At 43.4% G+C, this 19976-nt stretch overlaps 3 protein-coding genes across 3 annotated transcripts; 1 reads left to right on the top strand and 2 right to left on the bottom strand.

The window, feature by feature from the left end:
- Positions 1-640: 640 nt before the first annotated feature.
- Positions 641-6348, bottom strand: dnttip2 (deoxynucleotidyltransferase, terminal, interacting protein 2). The gene is made up of 7 exons (XM_030050375.1): positions 6206-6348; positions 3348-5665; positions 2825-2963; positions 2484-2579; positions 2131-2295; positions 1282-1391; positions 641-1064 (listed from the first exon to the last, which is right to left on the bottom strand). The coding sequence occupies exons 1-7, from the start codon at positions 6278-6280 to the stop codon at positions 968-970; spliced, it is 3000 nt and encodes a 999-aa protein (XP_029906235.1). The 5' UTR covers positions 6281-6348; the 3' UTR covers positions 641-967.
- A 363-nt stretch (positions 6349-6711) lies between these two features.
- Positions 6712-13084, bottom strand: gclm (glutamate-cysteine ligase, modifier subunit). Its single transcript, XM_030050377.1, has 7 exons — positions 12719-13084; positions 10659-10724; positions 9657-9741; positions 9230-9286; positions 8842-9044; positions 8506-8620; positions 6712-8187 (listed from the first exon to the last, which is right to left on the bottom strand). Exons 1-7 carry the CDS (start codon positions 12854-12856, stop codon positions 8018-8020), a joined length of 834 nt encoding a protein of 277 aa, XP_029906237.1. The 5' UTR covers positions 12857-13084; the 3' UTR covers positions 6712-8017.
- A 2136-nt stretch (positions 13085-15220) lies between these two features.
- ccl25b (chemokine (C-C motif) ligand 25b) lies at positions 15221-18124 on the top strand. The gene is made up of 5 exons (XM_030050380.1): positions 15221-15344; positions 15740-15829; positions 16778-16895; positions 17773-17887; positions 17985-18124. The coding sequence occupies exons 2-4, from the start codon at positions 15766-15768 to the stop codon at positions 17885-17887; spliced, it is 297 nt and encodes a 98-aa protein (XP_029906240.1). The 5' UTR covers positions 15221-15344; positions 15740-15765; the 3' UTR covers positions 17985-18124.
- The last annotated feature ends 1852 nt before the right edge of the window (positions 18125-19976 follow it).

Genomic DNA, 19976 nt, shown 5'->3' with positions numbered 1-19976 from the left:
TGTAAAATTATTAGCTGAAACTGGTTGTAAAAATCACTAGTTTATCATAAGGATATAAATATATATCTATATAAAAAACTGGCTTTTCAGGAAAATAAACTAACGGGGAAATTGTTCAGTATGATGTACTGTGATCCATGTGTTACTGTTAACTCATGGTTGTTTACAATTAAAACATTAACTGTAATAAACTTTATTTTATCTCATTTCTGCTGATTCAAAAATACATGTACCAGTTTGCTTGTAGTTCTCAGTGGTGTGATTTATAGAAAGCAGACGTTGACAGCACATACATTTGCTCCTGATAAATTTGAGAAATCTAATGTGGTAAACGCTGAATGAGCTGTGTCACAGACTGTCAGTGGTCCTCTTCCGCTGGCGTCCCGGTTGCCAGAAGCGCACCACACATTGTCAGCCTTCCTGCTGGAGCTCACTCAAGCAGATTCCTCCAAAAATCTGTGGCACAGGCACTGTTCCAGTTTCAGACGGAGGACCATTTTAAGAAGCAAAAATATTGGTGCTTGCCTAAAAAAAAAAAAATCCTCCAGCGTGACTTTGAAGATTTTGGTGCTGCATAACTTTTAAAAAACATCAATACCATTGGATAAAAAACGAATCCTGATATCCACCGCAAATACAACCATGTCTACCATATTTACTGATAAATGTACAAGGTAATAATAAAAAAAAATCTGTTACTTTTCATGTTTAATCAGCTTTTCACTGGAAGTCTTTTAATTTGTAGTAGTAGTATGTAGTAACCACCTTAATTTATCAACCTCCACTTAAACTGTCTCAACATCTCAGGAGATGAAGGGTCTGGGATGAGCCATTTATAGCAGCACACAGCCAACTTTATTTGGAAATGTCCCAACACATCAATCACGCTCCTAACTCGCACTGCAGCTCAGCCTCGGCGGCAGGTTTGCAGCTGATCATCTGTGAAAAGGCCCTCCAGGTCTTCAGGTTACTTCTTATGGAATTTATTCTTTTTCTTGTTCCTCTTGCCGGCTCCACGTGCCGCTCTCTCCATCATGATCTGCTGATACCTCTTTTTGTTGTTGCTGGTAAGAGAAGAGGAGGAAATAAACAGTATGTGTTATATGTGTCACAATTAAGGGTCTTACACAGGTTGTACAGCTTGTGCTTCATATTTATTTTGTCCTTTTTATCGTATCTTGCTTTTAGTAATTTACTCATTAATAATCCTCCAGGAATGACTACCTGATAGGAAATTCGCAACATAAATGTGATGTGTTTGTGAATGCGAGGGTTACTCACTGCCTGAACTCAGCATCAGCCATCAGCTCCTCCACCATGGTTCTCTTCCTCTCCTTCTTGGGAATACGGGAATGATAGAAGTCGGCTGGGTTGTCCACCACAGTGCCAACCTGGAACAGACACACACACACACACACACACATTTAATAAAAAAAAACAATGCACTATAGCGTATAATACAATATAGTGTAGTGATACAGAGCCTGTTTAAACAATTACTACAAGTTAAATTAATTTTCAGTGCAGCATGGCTTGTAGTTACATTTATGCCCATAATAACTAAATAAACATTTTCAGTTACCCTAACAATACAAGCAAATTAGACTGGTGGCAGCTAATGAATAATTAGGTAAGGAAAGTTCACCAAACCAAAGTTCAAAGCTTTTATGACACCCCATTCTAAATCCATAGATATTAATATGGAGTTGGGCATTTTTGAGCTCAGACACTGATTTTGGACGAGAGGGCCTTTGCTGGGCCTGAAATGGACTTTTATTTCTTGATTTGATGTTTTTCCAGTTGAAACAGGATGTTTGTGTGGGACATAATGCAGGGAAGGATCATTCACAAGTGCAAAAAGCAACAGGACAGACCAAAGACCCTAACCCTATAGGATATCAGTCTGGGAGAGAAACACTTTTATTTGAAGGGATAGGTGGATGAGAGAGGATTTTTAAAGATTTGCAAAGGGTTCATTAATTGAAATTTTAATTGACACCCACTAGTGTGGGATGATGTCACTATTGAAGACATTCAAGGTTTTGCAGGAAGCAGAAATCATGTGAGGTCATTTCATGGGGATTTGAAGAGCGTATCTGCTTGGTAGCTGACTGATACGCATGCGCTGACCTGAAAGTACTTGGGAAAACCGTCCCTGTCGTTCTTCTTGTAGAACCTCTTGGAATCCAAGGAGCCTCGCATCTGAAGGACTTTGAGATCGTCTCTCAGCTCCTTCGTCACCTCGGGCGCCTTCATGTTGAACCAGCCGTCTCCTGTCGTTTTCTCCCTCTCCACCTGGGAAAGGCAAGGAGCATTTCAGGAGGACACAACTGGACGACATAAATCATCAAATACATTTTTGTCTTGAGTCTGTGTGTTAGCAACAGTGACATTTTTTGGTAGCACTGCAATCCCAACTGATTATATGAATGAGACATCAACAATCAGATCCTACAGGTACAATCTGTAACTGTGCAACTCACTCTGTGTTTCTTTTTTAAAACTTGCTTGGCTTCGCTGTACGGAGGCACTGCATCCTTCTTTTCAAAGTCCGGACCTATCACACTCTTCTTCATCACCTGCAGGCAGACAGAGAAACTGTATTGCGCCACTGCAAAGCACCACACCGAAACAACTCTGCTGCTCCTCAGAGACAAAGAACCAAAGTCAAAAGGATTTTAGACAAAAAAAAAACAAAAACGGTGCAAATAACCCCATCTCAAGTGTTATTGAATTTACCCGTCCTTGCATAACTATAAAATTCATTATTCATTCTGCATCACAGATCACCTTCAAAATGGGAAGAAAAACAACAGTTATTTACCTCATCGTGGATCTTCTGCTTCTTCAATTTCTTCAGTGAACTGGAGACAGGTTTTGATTTGCTGCCATCAAAATTGATGTATAAACCCCCGAGCTCCTTCACTCTGAGGCCCGGGTCAATACGGCTGGACAGCTCTTTCCTGAAACAAATCGGCACAGAAAACATTCCTGAGGACGCACCGGTCGTGTCTTATTCCTCACCTCTGCGTTCCGATACGGTATGAATAAAATGTAATGTCGGGGACGTGTGTGAAGAGTGTGGCCGTGCCGTCTGTGCGTTCCAAGCGACTCAATATTCAAGTAATACAGATTTATCACCCTGAAAAGAAAAATCAATGGTTATGTTTCTCTGAATTAGGGTGGCTTGGCAACTGAGCTGGAGAAAAAAAAATCCTGCTCTCAGGGCTTCTTATGGACGGCAAAGATAAAGCTGTAAACTTACGTAATCCAGGTCTGATAGGATGTGTACTATTTGTTCATGTGTACTGGTGTAGGTCTAACTGAATGCCACCTAACCTACTTACAGCTGTGGATTTTTACTGGAGAAGAGGACTTGTGCGTCTTCATCATCATCATCATCTCCCTCTTCGTCTATAAACTCGTCCTCATCTTGCTCGTCCTGCTCAGCGTCTGCCCGCTTTGCGTCGGCCCGCTCCTCAGCCAGAGCCTCCTTGAAGTACTGATCATTGGCCTCCTGCCCCGGGCGGGTGTCGATCATGAACAGCCCCTCCACTGACGCAGAAGCTGCCTCGCGCGTCTTGGAAGGACCTGCTGTTTCTTCTTCCATGCGCTCATCATCTTCCTCTTCTTCCTCCCCAGACGTTTCCCCCTCGTCTTCTTCTGTAAATTCATCTTCGTCCTCGCTGCTCTCCAGCAGACTGATCAGTTCTTTTTTCTGGACGATAACGTCCTCCTCAGGTTGCTGCTTGGAGACGGGCTCCACTGTGACCTTCTGCTCCCGGCGTGACGCGACCTGAATGGACTCGGGCTGGACTCGGTTGGGCTTTGAGGGGGAAAGCGGGGCCTCGGCTGAGCTAACCACCTGCTGAGCATCTCTATCTGATGAACCAACCTCCATTTCCTCCTCCCCACCTGGCAGCGTTTCCACAGCAGCATCCCCATCCGAAGGCTTATCTTCCGGTCTCTCTGCTTGTGATCGGTGAGAGTCTGTGTGGGCGTCCACATCACTTGTTTCCATGGCTTTGTCCTTCTCTTCGGCCTCCGCTGTGACTTCAGAAGCGGCGGCCCTTTCACATATTGATACTGTAACTGACTGGGAAGAGGGGAGCTCCACTGGCTTTGATGATGGGGCCGTTTCCTGCATCAGTGCCATCTCTGAGGTGTCTCCAACCTCATTCTCAGCAGACGGCTCTCTCTGCTGGTCTGTGGCTGCCACTGCAGGCTCACCGACACTAACAGCTTGGGTTTCTTCTTCGGCGTGCCACTTTCCAGTCTCTTTTGTGTCTGGAGACTCTTGGGGAGCGCTGCTAGATGGCAGTGCACCAGCAGATTCACTCATCTCCGCGTCAACAGACATTGTCACACTCCCTCGGGGTCCAACCTCTATCACTTCTTCCTCTTCTTCCTCTAAGTTTAGGGTCTTATCTTCCTCTGAAAGTGTGTTGTCTTGGTCAGCAATCACTGTACTTTCTAACGTAGAGTCATTTAATACACTCTCCTCCTCTGCTGGCTCCGATACAGTGACCTTACCCACCTTGGAGTTCGTCTCCACTGGCACTGTTACACTTGGCTCCCTTTCGCCTGTTTCCTCTCCTTCCTCGGCTCTTGGGGTGCTCGTTCTCTCTAGCACGACGCTGAGAGCCTTGGCTGACAGCCGAGTGGCCGGAGCAGCTCGACCACTGTTCCCAGAGCCTGTGCGGCTGCTGCAGGGTGTCCCTCTGCCTCGCGTGGAGCAGGGGCTACCGAGTGGAGAATGCACGTCAGTCAATTCGGACTCTGAGTCTGTGGCTTTGGGAGCTGTGGATCTTGCCTTAACCTGGCTGCGTGTGGTCCTCTGTGTAGTCAGAGTGGGCCCAGACTCAAAGCCCTCAGAATCACAGGACTGGGGCTCGCTGACAACAACAGTAGCTGCCGCCTTCCCTCTTGCAGCTCTGGTTCTTCGACCGCCTGGGTCAGGCGACTGAGAGCCCTCCGAGGCCTCGTCCAGGTGCATGGGGATGGGCTGTGGTCGCCTCCGAGACCGAGCGGCTCTGCTGGTGGAGGACACGGACACCTCAGCAGCGGACACGCCGGACATGCAGCTGTCGGCGTCTGAGAGCTCCGAGTCTTCCGTTCGCGTTTTTGCTGACGCCCTGGTGCGAACACTTCTCCTTTGACTCCTGGTGACTCTTTGGGAGTCTGACATCACAGAACTGCAAGACTCGACCTCGGCCGCTGCGCCGGCCGAACTCTCCGGGAGTGTCTTCGTTTTCCTGGTGCTGCGGCGAGTGCTCTGCCCTGCTTTCGAGGTGGATACCGCTGAAGAACAAGACTCTACCTCAGATACCTCATCCTCTTCCCGAGTCACTAAACCGGGCTGTCTCCTCCTGCCGCGGGTGCGTGTGACCGGCATTTCGATGTCAGACACGGCGGAGCAGCAGGACTCCAGGTCGGACACGTCAGCCTCGTGGGTGGAGCCCACAGGGGTGGAGGGCGGCTCCGGACTGTGGAGTCTGGAAGCCCTGGTACATCTTTTCACTGAGGCTTGGCTCTGGGGAGACACTGGAGGTGCTCCCTCGCTCTCCTCCGGCTGGCTGCTGGTCTCCTCTTCCTGGCCATGCCGGCTCGGACTCTCCGCTTGCTTAGCAGTCCTCCTGGTTCTCCGAACAGTGGATGGGGTGGCCTGAATGGGAGGTGTAAGACAAGATCAGTCATAAGGCCACTAGTTCAACAACAAGCTCATCATAAGGTGACGTGGGATAACATTTTGGGAGTCCAGTTCATTGTAATATTCACACCCAACAGTTCAAAGCGTACCCTGTTGGCACTGGTAGTAAGGGAACAATGTGACGCTGCTCAGATGTATGAGGTTCATCAGTTTAAGGCCCTGATCTGGAATCAGCCCTTCAGCCGCTGCTCCTGCCTGCTCAGTGATGAACTTGCTGTCAGCAACATGAGCAGTAAGAGCAGGCAGTCTGAGCCAGAGGACAGTGCCGCCCTGCATCTAGTCAACACGCTGTTTGGACATTTAGGTGTCGAGGTATCAACACACCAAACTGTTTACAAACTATCACAGCACAGCTCTGGATGGACTCCCACGTGAGTGTGACCATGTAAACTGGCAGAATAAACAGACAAGTGACCGGCTCATTTCATCGCCAGGCGCCGGGTTACTTAAACAGTGCGTATTTGACGCAGAAGAACATGACATTGCCGTGTTTACCTGGACAGCAGAGGCCTGATCGGAGTTTGTTTTACTCGGGGAGTACACGCGTACTCCTCTCCTGGTGGCCACCATCTTGCATGCTGCTCGCTCTCGCTCACTTCCGGTGTGAAGCCACAAACCAGACTCGACCAAACGATGCAGGAAAAAGGGAGAGGCCAAATAGACGATTGCAGAGCGGCAAGCGCATCCCGCATACTGTATTTCATTTTTAACAGGCTGAAAATGATGTTTATAATAACTGTTTATCATATGTCGGGGCAAATAATTATCTGACAAAAATAACAGGCTTCTAAACTTAAGTAGCAAATTACATTACCACTTCAGGTTTGGACTATTTTAATTAAAATCACATATGAGCAGCAGCCACGTGGAAACTGCACTATCAGACAAGCATGCTACCCTTCACACATGGCCATGATTACACTATTAACCTTTTTTTTTTTTTTTTTTTTTTTTTTTTTTTTTTTTTACACATTACATTACATTACACAGAGCTGACAGTGTTTGTTTCAACATTTTAATAAAGCCAATTCATGATATACAGATATATGTCAACATTAAATATATTATTTTTACAGTACAAGAAAGAACTCGTCTTTATGAGGTTTACTGGACCCTGTCTGGAGATATAGCCACGACTCTTAAATAAGAAACTGTATTCAAGCACTTCATCAGGAGTTAGCCAGCTTTCACATTTTCCAGTGCTATAACATGCAAGTAAAGGACGTCAGCCTGCTAGGAATATCAATCTCAAAATATTGCTGGACGCCCTCAAATTAATCTCAGGAGCATGAGGGGGCATACATTTCATTGGGTCAAGCCTGTGAAAGTGGTTACACAAAAAAAGCATGAAAAAAATTACATAAATTCACAAACATTTGTATGTTTTTTTTTTTTTTTTTTAAACAGTGAAGTCTATTTAAATCAGGATCATAAAACGAACATCTCTCCTTTTACAAGAATGAGGGCATTTTCTCTCCACTGAGGAATGCAAATGATATTCATATTGTGTAAGTAAAATCTAACCTGTAAAAGTAAAAGCAGATTTTTTGTGAGGCACCAGGAAAAAAAAAACAATTTTATAGTGTCTATTGCTGGGAGGATTTTCACACTAAGTTTATTTCTGTTTTCCCTTTCACAAGTTTTGGAATAATTCTTGAGTACCAAAATATAAAATGATAAATCTCGACCTTTTCTTTCTGTGGTACCAATCCGTACAATCTCATCATTCAGACTCCATAGTTAAAGCTTGATTTACACGGACACAGCTGAAACAGAGTGAATGTGGGCATGGGAGGAAGAGCAGAGGAAGAGGCACTTCACATGGGGACATGGTTAAGAAACCACACTGGACACATGTTTAGCTAAGTAGATCTCCGTCATTAAAACAAATCCTCCACTGTGGTGGCGAGCGGTCGGACTGTGAATGCGTTGGTCACGATGAGAGCTACATCTGAGAAACACAGTACATAAAGGGAGATTTGATTCTGTCTCTGTCCTTGGCCTACGTCATTCTCTCAAAACCACCACCGGGCTGGACCTTGCATCAGAATTTCTCATTTCCTCATGTCAGAGAGAGGATGGTAATGATTACCTACACCCATTTAAAGTACACCGGGAAATCACAGATGACCGAGATGCATGCTCATCCTTCAGCGATTCCATTTATAAAACAATGGCTTCTACGACCTACGTTGATTAGTGTCATCCATTATTCAAAGCTATTATTACTTTGCATGTTGTGTGTGTGTGAATGAAAAAGGAGGAAAATGGCTTCATCCCTGTGTCTTCCTTCTGCCGTGGGCTGTGCTAAGGGATAGCTTTCCTGGCGCTGACATGGTAGCCCTTAGCCTTGATGATGCCCCTGCTCTTGACAATGATGGAGTAGCGCAGCACCCACTGCAGCCTCCAGTCAGCCACGTTCAGGTCCTGCGTGCTCTCCTGGACTGCCTCCTGGAACGTGGCCGCAGACATCAGCTCTGGGGACAGAAACATGATCGGCCGACGACGATCGGATTACAACTCACACAGAGACGCATTCCACAGGAAGCTATCGCATACAAGCCGACACAATGAATACACACAAACACATTTGGACTGAATGCTTCATTTTGTCTTTTGCCTGGAGGTATTAAGAGCACATGGTCAACCCGTGCTCTTTCTGTGAAAGCTTTTGAGATCTAAAACATCTATTTCTTGATTTACCGTAAACAAAAAGAGCTGTACATCTGGTTTTATAATATAATTGAATAAATAAACCTGCCGAGTTTGACAGAAAAATTGAAATGGGTTTTCACCTTTGGGATCATTGTGTGTGAGCAGCTGGATGTCAAACTCCTTGGCAAAGGCTGTGAGGTCAGGAGGCATCACGCAGCAGGAGGCCAGGTTCACCTGGTTACTGCTGGGCTTCACCTGCACCAAGGGAGGGAGGGCGCTCAATGACAGGCTGCATTTGCTTCAACATAGGACATGACTCTCAGATGACCTTAATCAGAGGTTCAATGGCCAAATTTTATCCCAGGAAAATATACTCATGCTCTGTCTAACCAATAAACATCATGTTATAATCATATTTCTGTGGAACTAAATGATGACAACTATAAAACACATGCATAAGCAAGCCTCCCACTCACCTGAGCCCAGTTGTACAGCTGCTCCAGAAGGTCTTTGTCCAGGTCAGAGGTGCCAATTGCTGCAATCCGCTGGCTCCTGACCAGAGCCTCCAACTCCTCCCACGCTGGCTGAAGGTGGGTTAGAGTTTGGCTGTCACCCTCCAGAAGCCCAGGTGGCGCTATGATCACAGAGTCTAGCTGGGACACCGCCAATGTCTGGCAGGCTGGGGATGAGAGATAAGGATGGAATTTTCCTGAGTAAAGCTCACTTTTGCTTTGAGAGCTTGTAGAAATGCATTACATCATACAGACCGTTTCTGAGGGTAATCAAAAAGGCTCACATCAGTTGGGAGTTGCATTTAGTCAGCCACTAAAATGTAGTGGTAGTCTTAAGAGATGAAAAGCTCACCCATCTCCACTGCGTCTCTGATAGAAGACTGATCAGACTCGCACAGGAACAGCTTGACTGTAAAACAAGGCAACTGTAAACAGGTGGCTCCTCCATGAACAGACAAAACAATGTATAACTTCATGTGTGCTAGAAATGCAGAAATAAGAAGCATAATTTCCTAAAGTTTCCCAAAGTCAAAATCCAATGTGATGGAAGAGCGGATGAATAAATACATAAAGTTCAAACATCAATCCATTGTCAATTTTAGCATTTTCACCTTGAGGCACTACAGCAAGAACCTAAACCTTATTTTCTGCATGGGATTTTCATGATGCTGTGTTAATTTCTAAATTCATTTTTCTTCTAGTATGTAGCCTCTAATTGTATACATAATGTGTTCATTTATGAATCCACTTTTCTTGCAGGACAGGTAACAAACACTAACCAGAAACCTTCAGCTCTTCCCTTTCTTCAGGTGTGATAGCATCTGTTGGCTGAGGAATGGAGCAGTCCAGAGTATCTGGCAGGTCCTGCAGGAAAAGACAAGACAAGACAAGAACTCCATTCAAAGGCGCCACATAAGTCATAACTAGCACAACAGGACATGGAGGTTGATTTAGGCTGAGCTCTTAACTCTGGCTTGACATACTGCACAGCACTCTTCAAACCCCAACACGTTGCATCCAGCAAGTGCAACTTTGTCAGTAAAAGCGCAACAAATGCATCCAAAAAAAAAAAAAAACCCCTCCAGAACACAACTCAAACATCACAATCCAAAGACTTCAGTCCAAGGACTGTGTCTAGTAAGTTTCGCGTTTGTGTGCATTTATGACCCCTTCATCTTCTCTCTCCAACACCTCCCCCATTCCAGATTAAAACCAATGGGCATGGTGATACAAGCTGAAGCAGTTTAGCTGACCCTAGCAAAACAGGCATGGCCAGAGTAAAGTAGGGCTGTGTTCAGTGGGACTGTTGGTTTACTACGTATTGCAACAGAAACTGTACTTGTGGAGAACCGTTTACTAAACATTTCCAGCATATTACTTTGGTAAGAAAAAAAAAACAACATAGGTGACTTCCACCACCTTTTTAAAATCGTATTAAAGTGATGTGGCTACTTAATGAATGGAACGAAGAACAAAGTTTCGGTGCCCCCCCCATGACCCCCGCTGCCCCAGCAGACAAACGCACATTTGGAACAGTGCCTTTGGCAGCCAACCCTGCATGAACATTCACTATGACAGCTCCTTTTCAGTGGGCATAGGCGTATCCTTTGATGTTAGTCACTACAGTTATTTTGTTTTTCCAGGCACTGGAATCCTTCTGCTTGACGGTGTAGTAGCGAGTTATTGTGCAACTCATCCACACTCTATGGACCGGACATTTACGCTCAGTGTATGCAAATGCTGTTGTGCTTTCAGCATTCGGAAAACTGCGGATGTCTCACCGTCTCGGAAGGTAGCCGTGTTGTGGAAAACCAGTCGCTCAGTGTGGCTCGAATGCAGTCTTGAAGCTGAAAGATAACAGTTAGAAAAAGCATGATTGCAAATCATCATCTGTCTCTACTTTGGAAGAAAATCATATCAGACAAGTGGTGTGATGTTCCACTGACCATAGATTTCTCTAAATTTCTATTATCAAAAGAGGCTTCAACATTTCTGTCCCTCTACATGTACGGCTTTAAATCTCACCCACTACACTAGAGCAGAGGTGTCAATTTACTGATATCTAAGCAAAGCTAAATTCCCAACCTTCCTATCATTTAGCAAAACTTTGAGATTCTCATATAAAGATATTAATTGTGGGGATTGGTGGAGCAATGCCATAATAATATTGATACTATTTTGTCTTTGTAATAAACAGCTTGATATTAAGCCACAAAACGCACAATGCTGGGGGGGATACTGGTTCTAAATTCTCTACTAATGTGATTTTTATGGACTCCATAGAAATTCAAAATCGTGTTTTTTTTTTGTCCCCCCTGATTCTCCAGGTACAATCTGCAATGAAGCGCACTGAGTCTGAAACCTGAAATCCTGTCTTTAAGTAGGTTAATAAACTACAACTGGTCTTTGATTCCAATTAAACCTTGGACAGGCAGGTCAAAAGGAACATGCAGTCATATTTTCTACAGCTGAGATTTTTTTTTTCTTTTTTACTAAATCAAATTACTGCTATCCTCTGCTGATCTGGACATAGTCATTCAAGCATTTATTTCCTCTTATTAAAATGATTCTTTCTACTCCTGCATCAGTAGTTTATCCACAATACTGCCAACAGTGGATCTGCCCAGGAAGACAAGATCACCATGATTTTAGACTCTGTGCTCCAGTGTGCTTTAGAATTTTACTAAATACTAGCCACTGAGCATTTAACTATCTAATGAGCACAACCACATCCTGAAAGCTATGGGCAGAGCCCTCCGATCAGCATTACAGGTCACCTCTTGCTGAAACCCATTTTATAGACTTTCTTTAGCTATCACCTTTTCAAGTCTAGCACTATTTTTGCTTGATCTTGGCTTCTCATTGTAAAAAGTATGAGATCAACTGTGGACTCACTTTTGGTAAGGCATGAAATAACTTTGTCAGGCCCTGTTATCGGCCACTCCACGCTGCATCCTTTCAGTTTCATAAGTGTTGTCGCCTTGAAATTAACTCAATTTAGAAGTGATAACCCTTCCCTGTCCTATTTCATGAAACCGCTGAGTGTCCCAAACTTAATAAAAGATATTACAATACCCTAGATTGGTGATGTCACACTTAAGTGACACTCAAATGCATTTGAAACAGCAAAAAAACCTGAATGGGAGGCTATCTGGGAGGTTTGGCATACTTTTGGTGGTTCAGTAGCACTGTTGCATAATGAAGTCAGGTGTTGAAGAGTGATAGTCAGTGTCCCATTCATCCCAGCATCTCCACATGGTGACTGTCACATGTTGCAGCCTTCCACTACTGGTGCTGTAGTACTATGTACTAAGTAAGTAGCTGTGCCAAGTAACCAACAACACCAACAAATTGGACCTTTATGAAATGATGAGCACTCCAATGTTTAGTCGGAATCACGCCCAGCTCCTTCTAATGATTATCCTCAGTAAATCATTCACTTCATGTCACAGCATAAAATTATATTACCTGTTTAGGCCACATGGGTGTAAACACACATTACATCATACGTTACATGATTTTCCTGCTTGATGAATTACTCCACTTGAGGCTAAAATGACTCGACAGGTGTAATTTGGTAATTTGGCTGTCTACAAACATTCCTTTGGGCCTCTCCTCTCCTGGTCTGACCATATGTCAAATTAATTATGGCTACAAGGCTGATAATTAATAACCCTGTCATGGTAGCTAAGTTCTCTGGCATGGTAGCTAGAGTAACCTGCTAACCTTACGCAATGCTAATGGGCTACACGGGCAGCTCCGGCACCAAACACCTCACCGGCACCGCCGCACATGGGCACCCCGGCGGCTCTAGCTCTCACTGTGCCTGCGCCTGTCTCACCTCCTCGCTGGGTGAGGATGGACACTTCTTCTTTAGGCGACTTCGGTTCACTAGATTCCCCGTGTGGAGCCTCAGAGTCTTAGCATGGTTTAACAGCGTCTTCGCAGTGGCGTTCACGTTGCTGTTCTGAGTATCCATGAGGTTTCTCTACGCTGCTAACAAGTTGCTAAACTGTGTCATTCAACGAGTGGGACACGAAGCCTGCGCTTTAATCCCGTTTTTACGCTGGTTTGCTGTGTGTCGAGTTGCTGGACAACACCGAAAGCACGTCCGTCCTCCGGCTACGCAACTGCCAAAAAAAAAATCTAGTCAGAATGACTTGCAACCAATGTTTATTGACTTGCCGGACCGGGGCTGCGTAGTGGCTGTTATGGCAGCGGCCGCTCAGCCACGCCTGCTGGAGGTGTCACCGAGCGGCCTGTAAAACCTGGCCGGGATGAGAGGGGAGTGTGTCCGCCCAGGGGTGGATTCACGGAACGGGCTCCCGGTGTGCAGCAAGCGAGGGGCAGGTCCAGCTTCCAGCACTAGATGGAGGTAAAGTATGTTGTATTTTCTCATGTCCTTGCAGAGCCACTGGACACACGTTCCCCCTCCGAGACATTTCAAAGAGAATCAAAATACTTTTACTGCGCCACATTTATCACGTTTGGCTGCAACGGTGCAGGCTACTTTGCAAAATAAGGATTTGGGCAACACATAAAGAGCTGGAATAAGCCAATAACATGTGGAGCAGCCACAGTTAGAATATTACCATACTTAATGCGTTTAGTTAACACGCATAAATTTACACTGAGGGAAAGCATTGTACACCGCTTTTATTTTTCATATAGTGAAATATATTTTACGACTAATGTCACTAATACTTTTACTTAACTAGAATTTTGAGTGCGTTTTTTTATGCCTAACAGTGTGTTTGTCCATTATGATATTGCTGTTTTTACTTAAGTGAATGAGAACTTTTTACCACCGTTAATGACTTGTCTGCCACTAAGGTAACACATTACACCCCTTGTTGTCCCAACTGGGACATTGGGTATGATATTATGTCCTCAGTATGTTTTCACTCTACCATACATTACCATACTTAAAGGCAGACTATGGTTTTAAATAGGACACAATTTGTGTACTAATGTTAAGGATGAGGCTGAGGAAGGATAAAACCACTCAGGTTCACGCCAAGACTAATAACCCATGTAACATTTTGAAATGCATGTCCTGAATCTATTGTTTTCAAATGCACATAAAACATCAGCAATGAAGCGAAATGCTCTTATATTTTGGGTTATGACAGTTAAGAGTTGTCCTGAACTGCTTTGTGCCTCTCCTATATATATCACGCTTCCCATAACATGTTCCCTCTTGCAAGATAGTATTTCTTGTGGGGGATCCAACAATTTCTAAGTTATATTCTTTTGTGGACTTAGTGACATTCCTCATTCTTTACCATTTTCATGTCTAACAGGGTTAGACATATTTTTTTCTATGATGTTACTGGTTATACTACAGTAAATGATTTGAGTACTTTTAACACCACTGATGACTTTTCTGTCATTAATGTGTGACATTACACACCGGTGCCCCAGCTGGCACACCAAATCCATGTTTGACATTGTCTTCACTAAGTTTTCACTCTACCATGTCCCTCAGTGAGAAATACCCCTTGTATCACTATACAATGGCTCTCAGAAAAAAAAAAAGAGAGAGAGAGAGAGAGAGAGAGAGAGAGAGAGAACACTCTATTGCTCCTTATACACTTACTTTCATTTTTCCAAAAAAGACAATGCCTTCCCTTCACTTTGCATTCTGTTACAACACTGATGCCACTACCGCTGACCACATTTCACCTTAATCCAAACTGCCCAGTTGCTTTGGGTCTACCAAACTGTCTCTCTGTTATGATATCCTGATGTGAGTGCAGAAAGCTGCAGTATTTCTAGTTAAACTGTGCTTGCAGAAACCATAGCAAGGAGCCAAGTGCACTCCAAGGGATTTGGCTTTATCACGCTTCCCATAACAACGTGTTCCCTCTTGCAAGATAGTATTTCATGTGGGGGATCCAACAATAAATCTAATGATAAAATAGCCCACCACATTGCCGTGCACCTAAATCATGATCCCCTGGGAGACTTCTAGAGTAGTAAACTCAGCCTGTTGCTGTTGCACCAGAGGTACCTGAGTTTTTGGGAGGTGAAATCATGAGAGTTAATGGAAGTAAAGAGGGATGACTGGGGCAGGCTAGGGGGAAAAGTGTGTGTGTGTGTGTGTGTGTGTGTGTGTGTGTGTGTGTGTGTGTGTGTGTGTGTCTGTCTGTGTGTGGAAGTGTGGGAGTGCAGAATGGGGGGTAACTGCTCATAGTTTGTCAGTCATCATCACTGGTTGGACTGAGCCAAGATAAACAGTGGCTTTTGAGATTCAGTGATTAAGTTTCACTTCTTCCCAGCAATTACAAAAAAAAAAAAAAAAAAAAAAAAAACATCTGAATGGAGGAGTGGTAAAGGACAGGCTTGGTGACGGGAGGAGGGCAGAACACACATGTGCGCTATAAGAGCACAGACGCACACACAGGCAAGACTGCATAAACGGCTCCTACTCCCAAGACAGCTTGTGAAATCCTGAGTGTAAGAAGGTATGGGTTTCTCTTCTATCTCAATGGCATTATGCAACAACACCATCAGTTTATGTTTTGTGCTTTTGTAACTTCGATTTTGCTCAACACTTTTGACGAAAACAAGATGTTTTCTGAGAACAATTGCAGCCGACATTAACCACAAACACACTTGGTTTCCATAAAACACCACTTACATTGAACACGTCATTGTGTATTGGTGAGATAAAACATCTGGAAACCAGGGAGGTTGTAAATGTTTTTGATACCCCCCCTTCTCTTCCAGCAGTGCACAGATGGAGAGGCTTATGGTGGGAAAAATTGCTATCAAGAGTCAAAAAGGAGGGATGTGGGCAGGAGACTCTGTTTCCAATTTTCACTTTTGCTCTGTATTTAAATTGTTTTTTTGTGTGTAGTGGACCGCACAAGAACAAGAGCAGCCATGAAGTTCCAGATCCTGTTCTTCCTTCTGCTCCTCGCCTGCATGTACCTGAGTCTGGCACAAGGTAGGTAAAACAGATCAGACATGGAGCTGCTTCACACCAGAGACACTGATCAGCATGATCAAGGCATGATTCCAATAGCTCTATATTTTTAGGAATTTCCCCTGTGCACAATGTGAGCTAGTATCTTTGCTCATGCATGCAACATATCTGTAGTTCCACATTTACCACATTTGCAGAGACAATATAAAATGCAATTTTGGCTTTGGATGCATTTGGCGTTGGATGCATTCATAATACACATTCCTGTTCTGTTGTCAGTAAACTGTTCTTTTCTACAACGATATTTTGTCTGTTCAAAACCATTTACCACAAAACTTCATACCTCCCTGTGATCTGTCTGGACTTGAAGTTTCTTCAGGGTTAGAGCATGTCTGTTCCGAACTGTTCTGATAGGGTTATCTTTGCACAATATTTGGCAAAAATGGGAAAGCCACACTCAAATTAGTTTAGTGCAGTCATTTAAAGTCACTTATTTCCTCACCAGTAATAAAAATCACCAATAAGCGTCAGAAATAATGATTAGGGTGACAGTATTACTGCAGAGGTGTTTTTCGTACATGCAGTAAAAATTACTTGTTTCCTCTTATTACTCAGACTTCAATGATATATTAGTATCCCATTGTGAAGATACTGATATATCAGTCTGTGATTTAAAGGGTGATGCGCACCCAACACCCCCGAAGCCGATCACTGCAATTAATAGCCTAATCAGTTGGCATAACATACAGTAGTGACAGAGTTATTCTATTTTTATGAAACTGTGGACTTGATAGTCCAAAAAAAATACAAATGGACTCATTTTGCTGAATACACTTGAGAGTCATTAGCATGTCTGTTTATTGACTAAAACATTGTGTACAAATTGTTTGATTTGTCCTCAAGAGGGACTTTTCCTTCCTTTCGCCTTTAAAGCCAAACTTTCTGGCTAAAGTTATGTCCTTCCTCCAGGCTCATATGGCAACTGCTGTCTCGGCCATGCTAAGGGGATAAAAAAGAGTGTGAGGAAAAACGTGGAGAGCTACAGGATGCAGGAAACAGATGGTGACTGCAATTTGAGAGCTGTTGTGTGAGTTTCAGACCTCACTTCTTCACCTTATGTACACTTAAGTTCACTTCTGGCCCTGCATGCATTGTTTTGTTTTTCAGCAAACAATAGCAAAATTGTTTAATCTGGCATTATGCTCATGTGTGCCTAACATAATAATTTGGCAGCAGCCAGTGGAAAAATAAATGCCCTGTTGATTGAGGAATGAAAACTTAAAAGGCTGGGAAGCCCCCTTCTGACTGATCCAAACTGGAGCTTAGTGAAGCAATTTTAAACACATGTACCAGTGTTGTAATTATAATTAAGTGTTAACTGTTCATGACCACAGTGTTGATAGTATGGCTGATGAAGTCTCTGCTTAGACCTGTGAAACCTGAGCAAATTGGCTTGAAAACAGGCAACGAACAATTTGGACAACAAGGAAGAAATTATTTCAAAATTGTAGGAACTTAGTAAAAGGATAATGAAATATTCTGGAAATTGAGAAAGAAAGAAAGAAAGAAAAAAGAAGGAGAAAGAAAAAGTGATCTGCAAAAATCCGAGAGAGAGAGAGACAGAGAGAGAGAGAGAGAGAGAGAGAGAGAGAGAGAGAGACGGACAAGAAAATTATGTTACAGGATTTTTTTTGGCAAATTTTCAGGCCTTTTCTGGTTTGCTAAGTTTCAGCACATATTTGGGTCATTTTTGCATAACTTTTTTCTAATTTCGTGGAAATTTGCAGGTCATTTCTCACTACATTGCTAAGTTCCCGATCCCCCCTCCCATGATTTCTAAGGAAATCTTTCCAACTTGGTCAGGTTTCAAATTCTTGTGAAAGCCTTTCACACGAATTTACAGACATGAAAACTGAAATCCATCCAGGTTTTCAAAGGTTTAACAATGTCATTCATACGGACAGGTTCCTGGTGAAGAGGAGGCCTGGACTCGCAAAACAGTTCACCATCTGTGCCAATCCCGACTTCAGCTGGGTGCAGTCCTTGATGACAGAGGTGGATAATCGACGGTCCCTTTAGGTACACACACACTGTATCACACACTCCAGTGCTTCTGTGATAACTGTCCATTTCTCGGTATTTGGATGCTTCATTATGAAAACGTTTGCCTTCACAGATTGCTCAAAGGAGAGAAACGAGAGATTCGGGACCAAGAGAGAAGCTGGTTCATCTCCTCATCACTCGGCTTACATCAGCACCAGCCAGATGAACTAGCTCCTGTTTGAGTGGATGAGGTTTTTCCTGTGGCTGACAGACAATGTAATTCATGTACATAGTTCACCATAACAGTGATACACCAAATCGTGAATATTCTATGGAGGTCTGTATGTTACAAGCACCATAACACTATTCATCTCTGTGAGCCATAACAACAGAACTATTAACAGCTCAATGATATGTAGAGCCTGCTACGAATGAGCCTCCCTTTGGCAGCTTTGCAATTTTTATTGCATCGTGTGTGTTTGTGTGAATGTTTCTGTGTGTGTGGATGCACATGCACGGTCGGCTACAGGTGGGTGCGTGTGCAGTGTGCGGTGTGTCTGCTTTGGGGGAAAACTGGGGATAAGCTAAGATTTTACTATACAACAGATTTCCATTTTTTATATCAGCACTTTTGAATGTATCTTGTATCTTTCTATATCAAATAAAGGTGCACAAATTAATAGTCTGAGTTCCTTAATTATATATATATGAAAAAAACTTTCAACAAACACTGAGGGCCAAAAGTCCTTTCACATTGCACAGCACAAACAGAAAACAACATGTGGAGTCCATAGTTATTTATTAACCCGACTTGCATAGCACTGTTTGTTTTCCAACTAAACAGTTAATATGATAAATAACAGAAGTTATGGCCAATGACAAAGTGTTTGGTCTCTGAAATCATTCTTTTTTTCAGCATCATAAAGCACAAAGGAGTTAGTTATTTACCCAGCCCACACAGCACATCCTCTGTTTATGCTAGATCAACTGTGTGAAAATATTCAGTTAATGTGGAAGACAACACAAAGTGCAGCAGTTGACTAAAGCCCTGAGGCTTTTCCCTCACCTCGCGCTCTCTGGCTTATTCAGTGACAGTGTTCACATGAATCCTCTGAGCAGTGAGTAATACCACATTTACTAGAGGGCAGACACACATGCGACAGTTAATCACAGTCACAAACATGTTAGATCTTGCTGTGCCCATGCTCTTTTTCATGGCACTTCTTTTTGCATTCAGAAGTTTACACTCCGTTTGGCATCTTTCTCCGGAGCGCTACCCCCATACAGCGGCTTTCAGCATCGCTGGTTATTGTTAATGCTGATCAAAGACGAGACGAAATGAAGCAAGGTTTGTCTCCCATGTTGCTGCATTGCTCAGTGAGCAGAGCAAAAGTTTGGGGTATCATGACCAAACATGTTAAAAAATGTTCTGTGTGCACCCATGTTACTGGAAGCCGCCTTGGAGGAAAGTATGACGGACATTTTTATGTGCTTTGAGCAAGAATCTTTCCACTGGTACTTCAAAGAATGGACAATGCAAAGGACTCATTTTGCTCAAATAAACAACAATTACAAGAGAATATTGATTCATACTGAATTTTTTCTTTTCAGCAGCTTCAAAGTGAAAAAAATCCATATTGTACGTTGGCACTCATATGTTCATATCTGCTGGTTAAAACTGCATCACACATCCTGGGAGACCTTGGGATCTCCAGAAGGTTCTGTGAATAAAGCTCAACCACATGCATTTCTAATAACAAACCAGCTGGGACTGGGATGGGACTGTCGGCATTGGACAAGTTAAAAATAAGATTAAGATATTTCATTAGCTGTGGGAATGTCATGAAAAGAAAGAATTATGCCTAAGGAGTTACTGACATTCAGCAAAATTAATATTCCTTTATCTGCATTTTGGAGGACTTGCACAACTATTGTAACATACTGAAACTGCAAATGCCTTCCTCTTAAAGCACTATACATGCTGACAAAAGCAAGATAATGCTGAAAAATTGCATTGAAACTAATTCTTCAACTCTCAGTGAATGGACCCACTAAGAGATTTAAATGGCTGATGTGGAGATATTTGCCTTCCCCTTGCAGAGACAAAACAGGATGAATTCATTGA

This window comes from Myripristis murdjan, chromosome 4 (genome assembly GCF_902150065.1).
Source record: "Myripristis murdjan chromosome 4, fMyrMur1.1, whole genome shotgun sequence".
Lineage (NCBI taxonomy): Eukaryota > Metazoa > Chordata > Actinopteri > Holocentriformes > Holocentridae > Myripristis > Myripristis murdjan.
The sequence above is the reverse complement of the archived record's forward strand: the minus strand, read 5'-3'. Positions and strand labels throughout refer to the sequence as shown.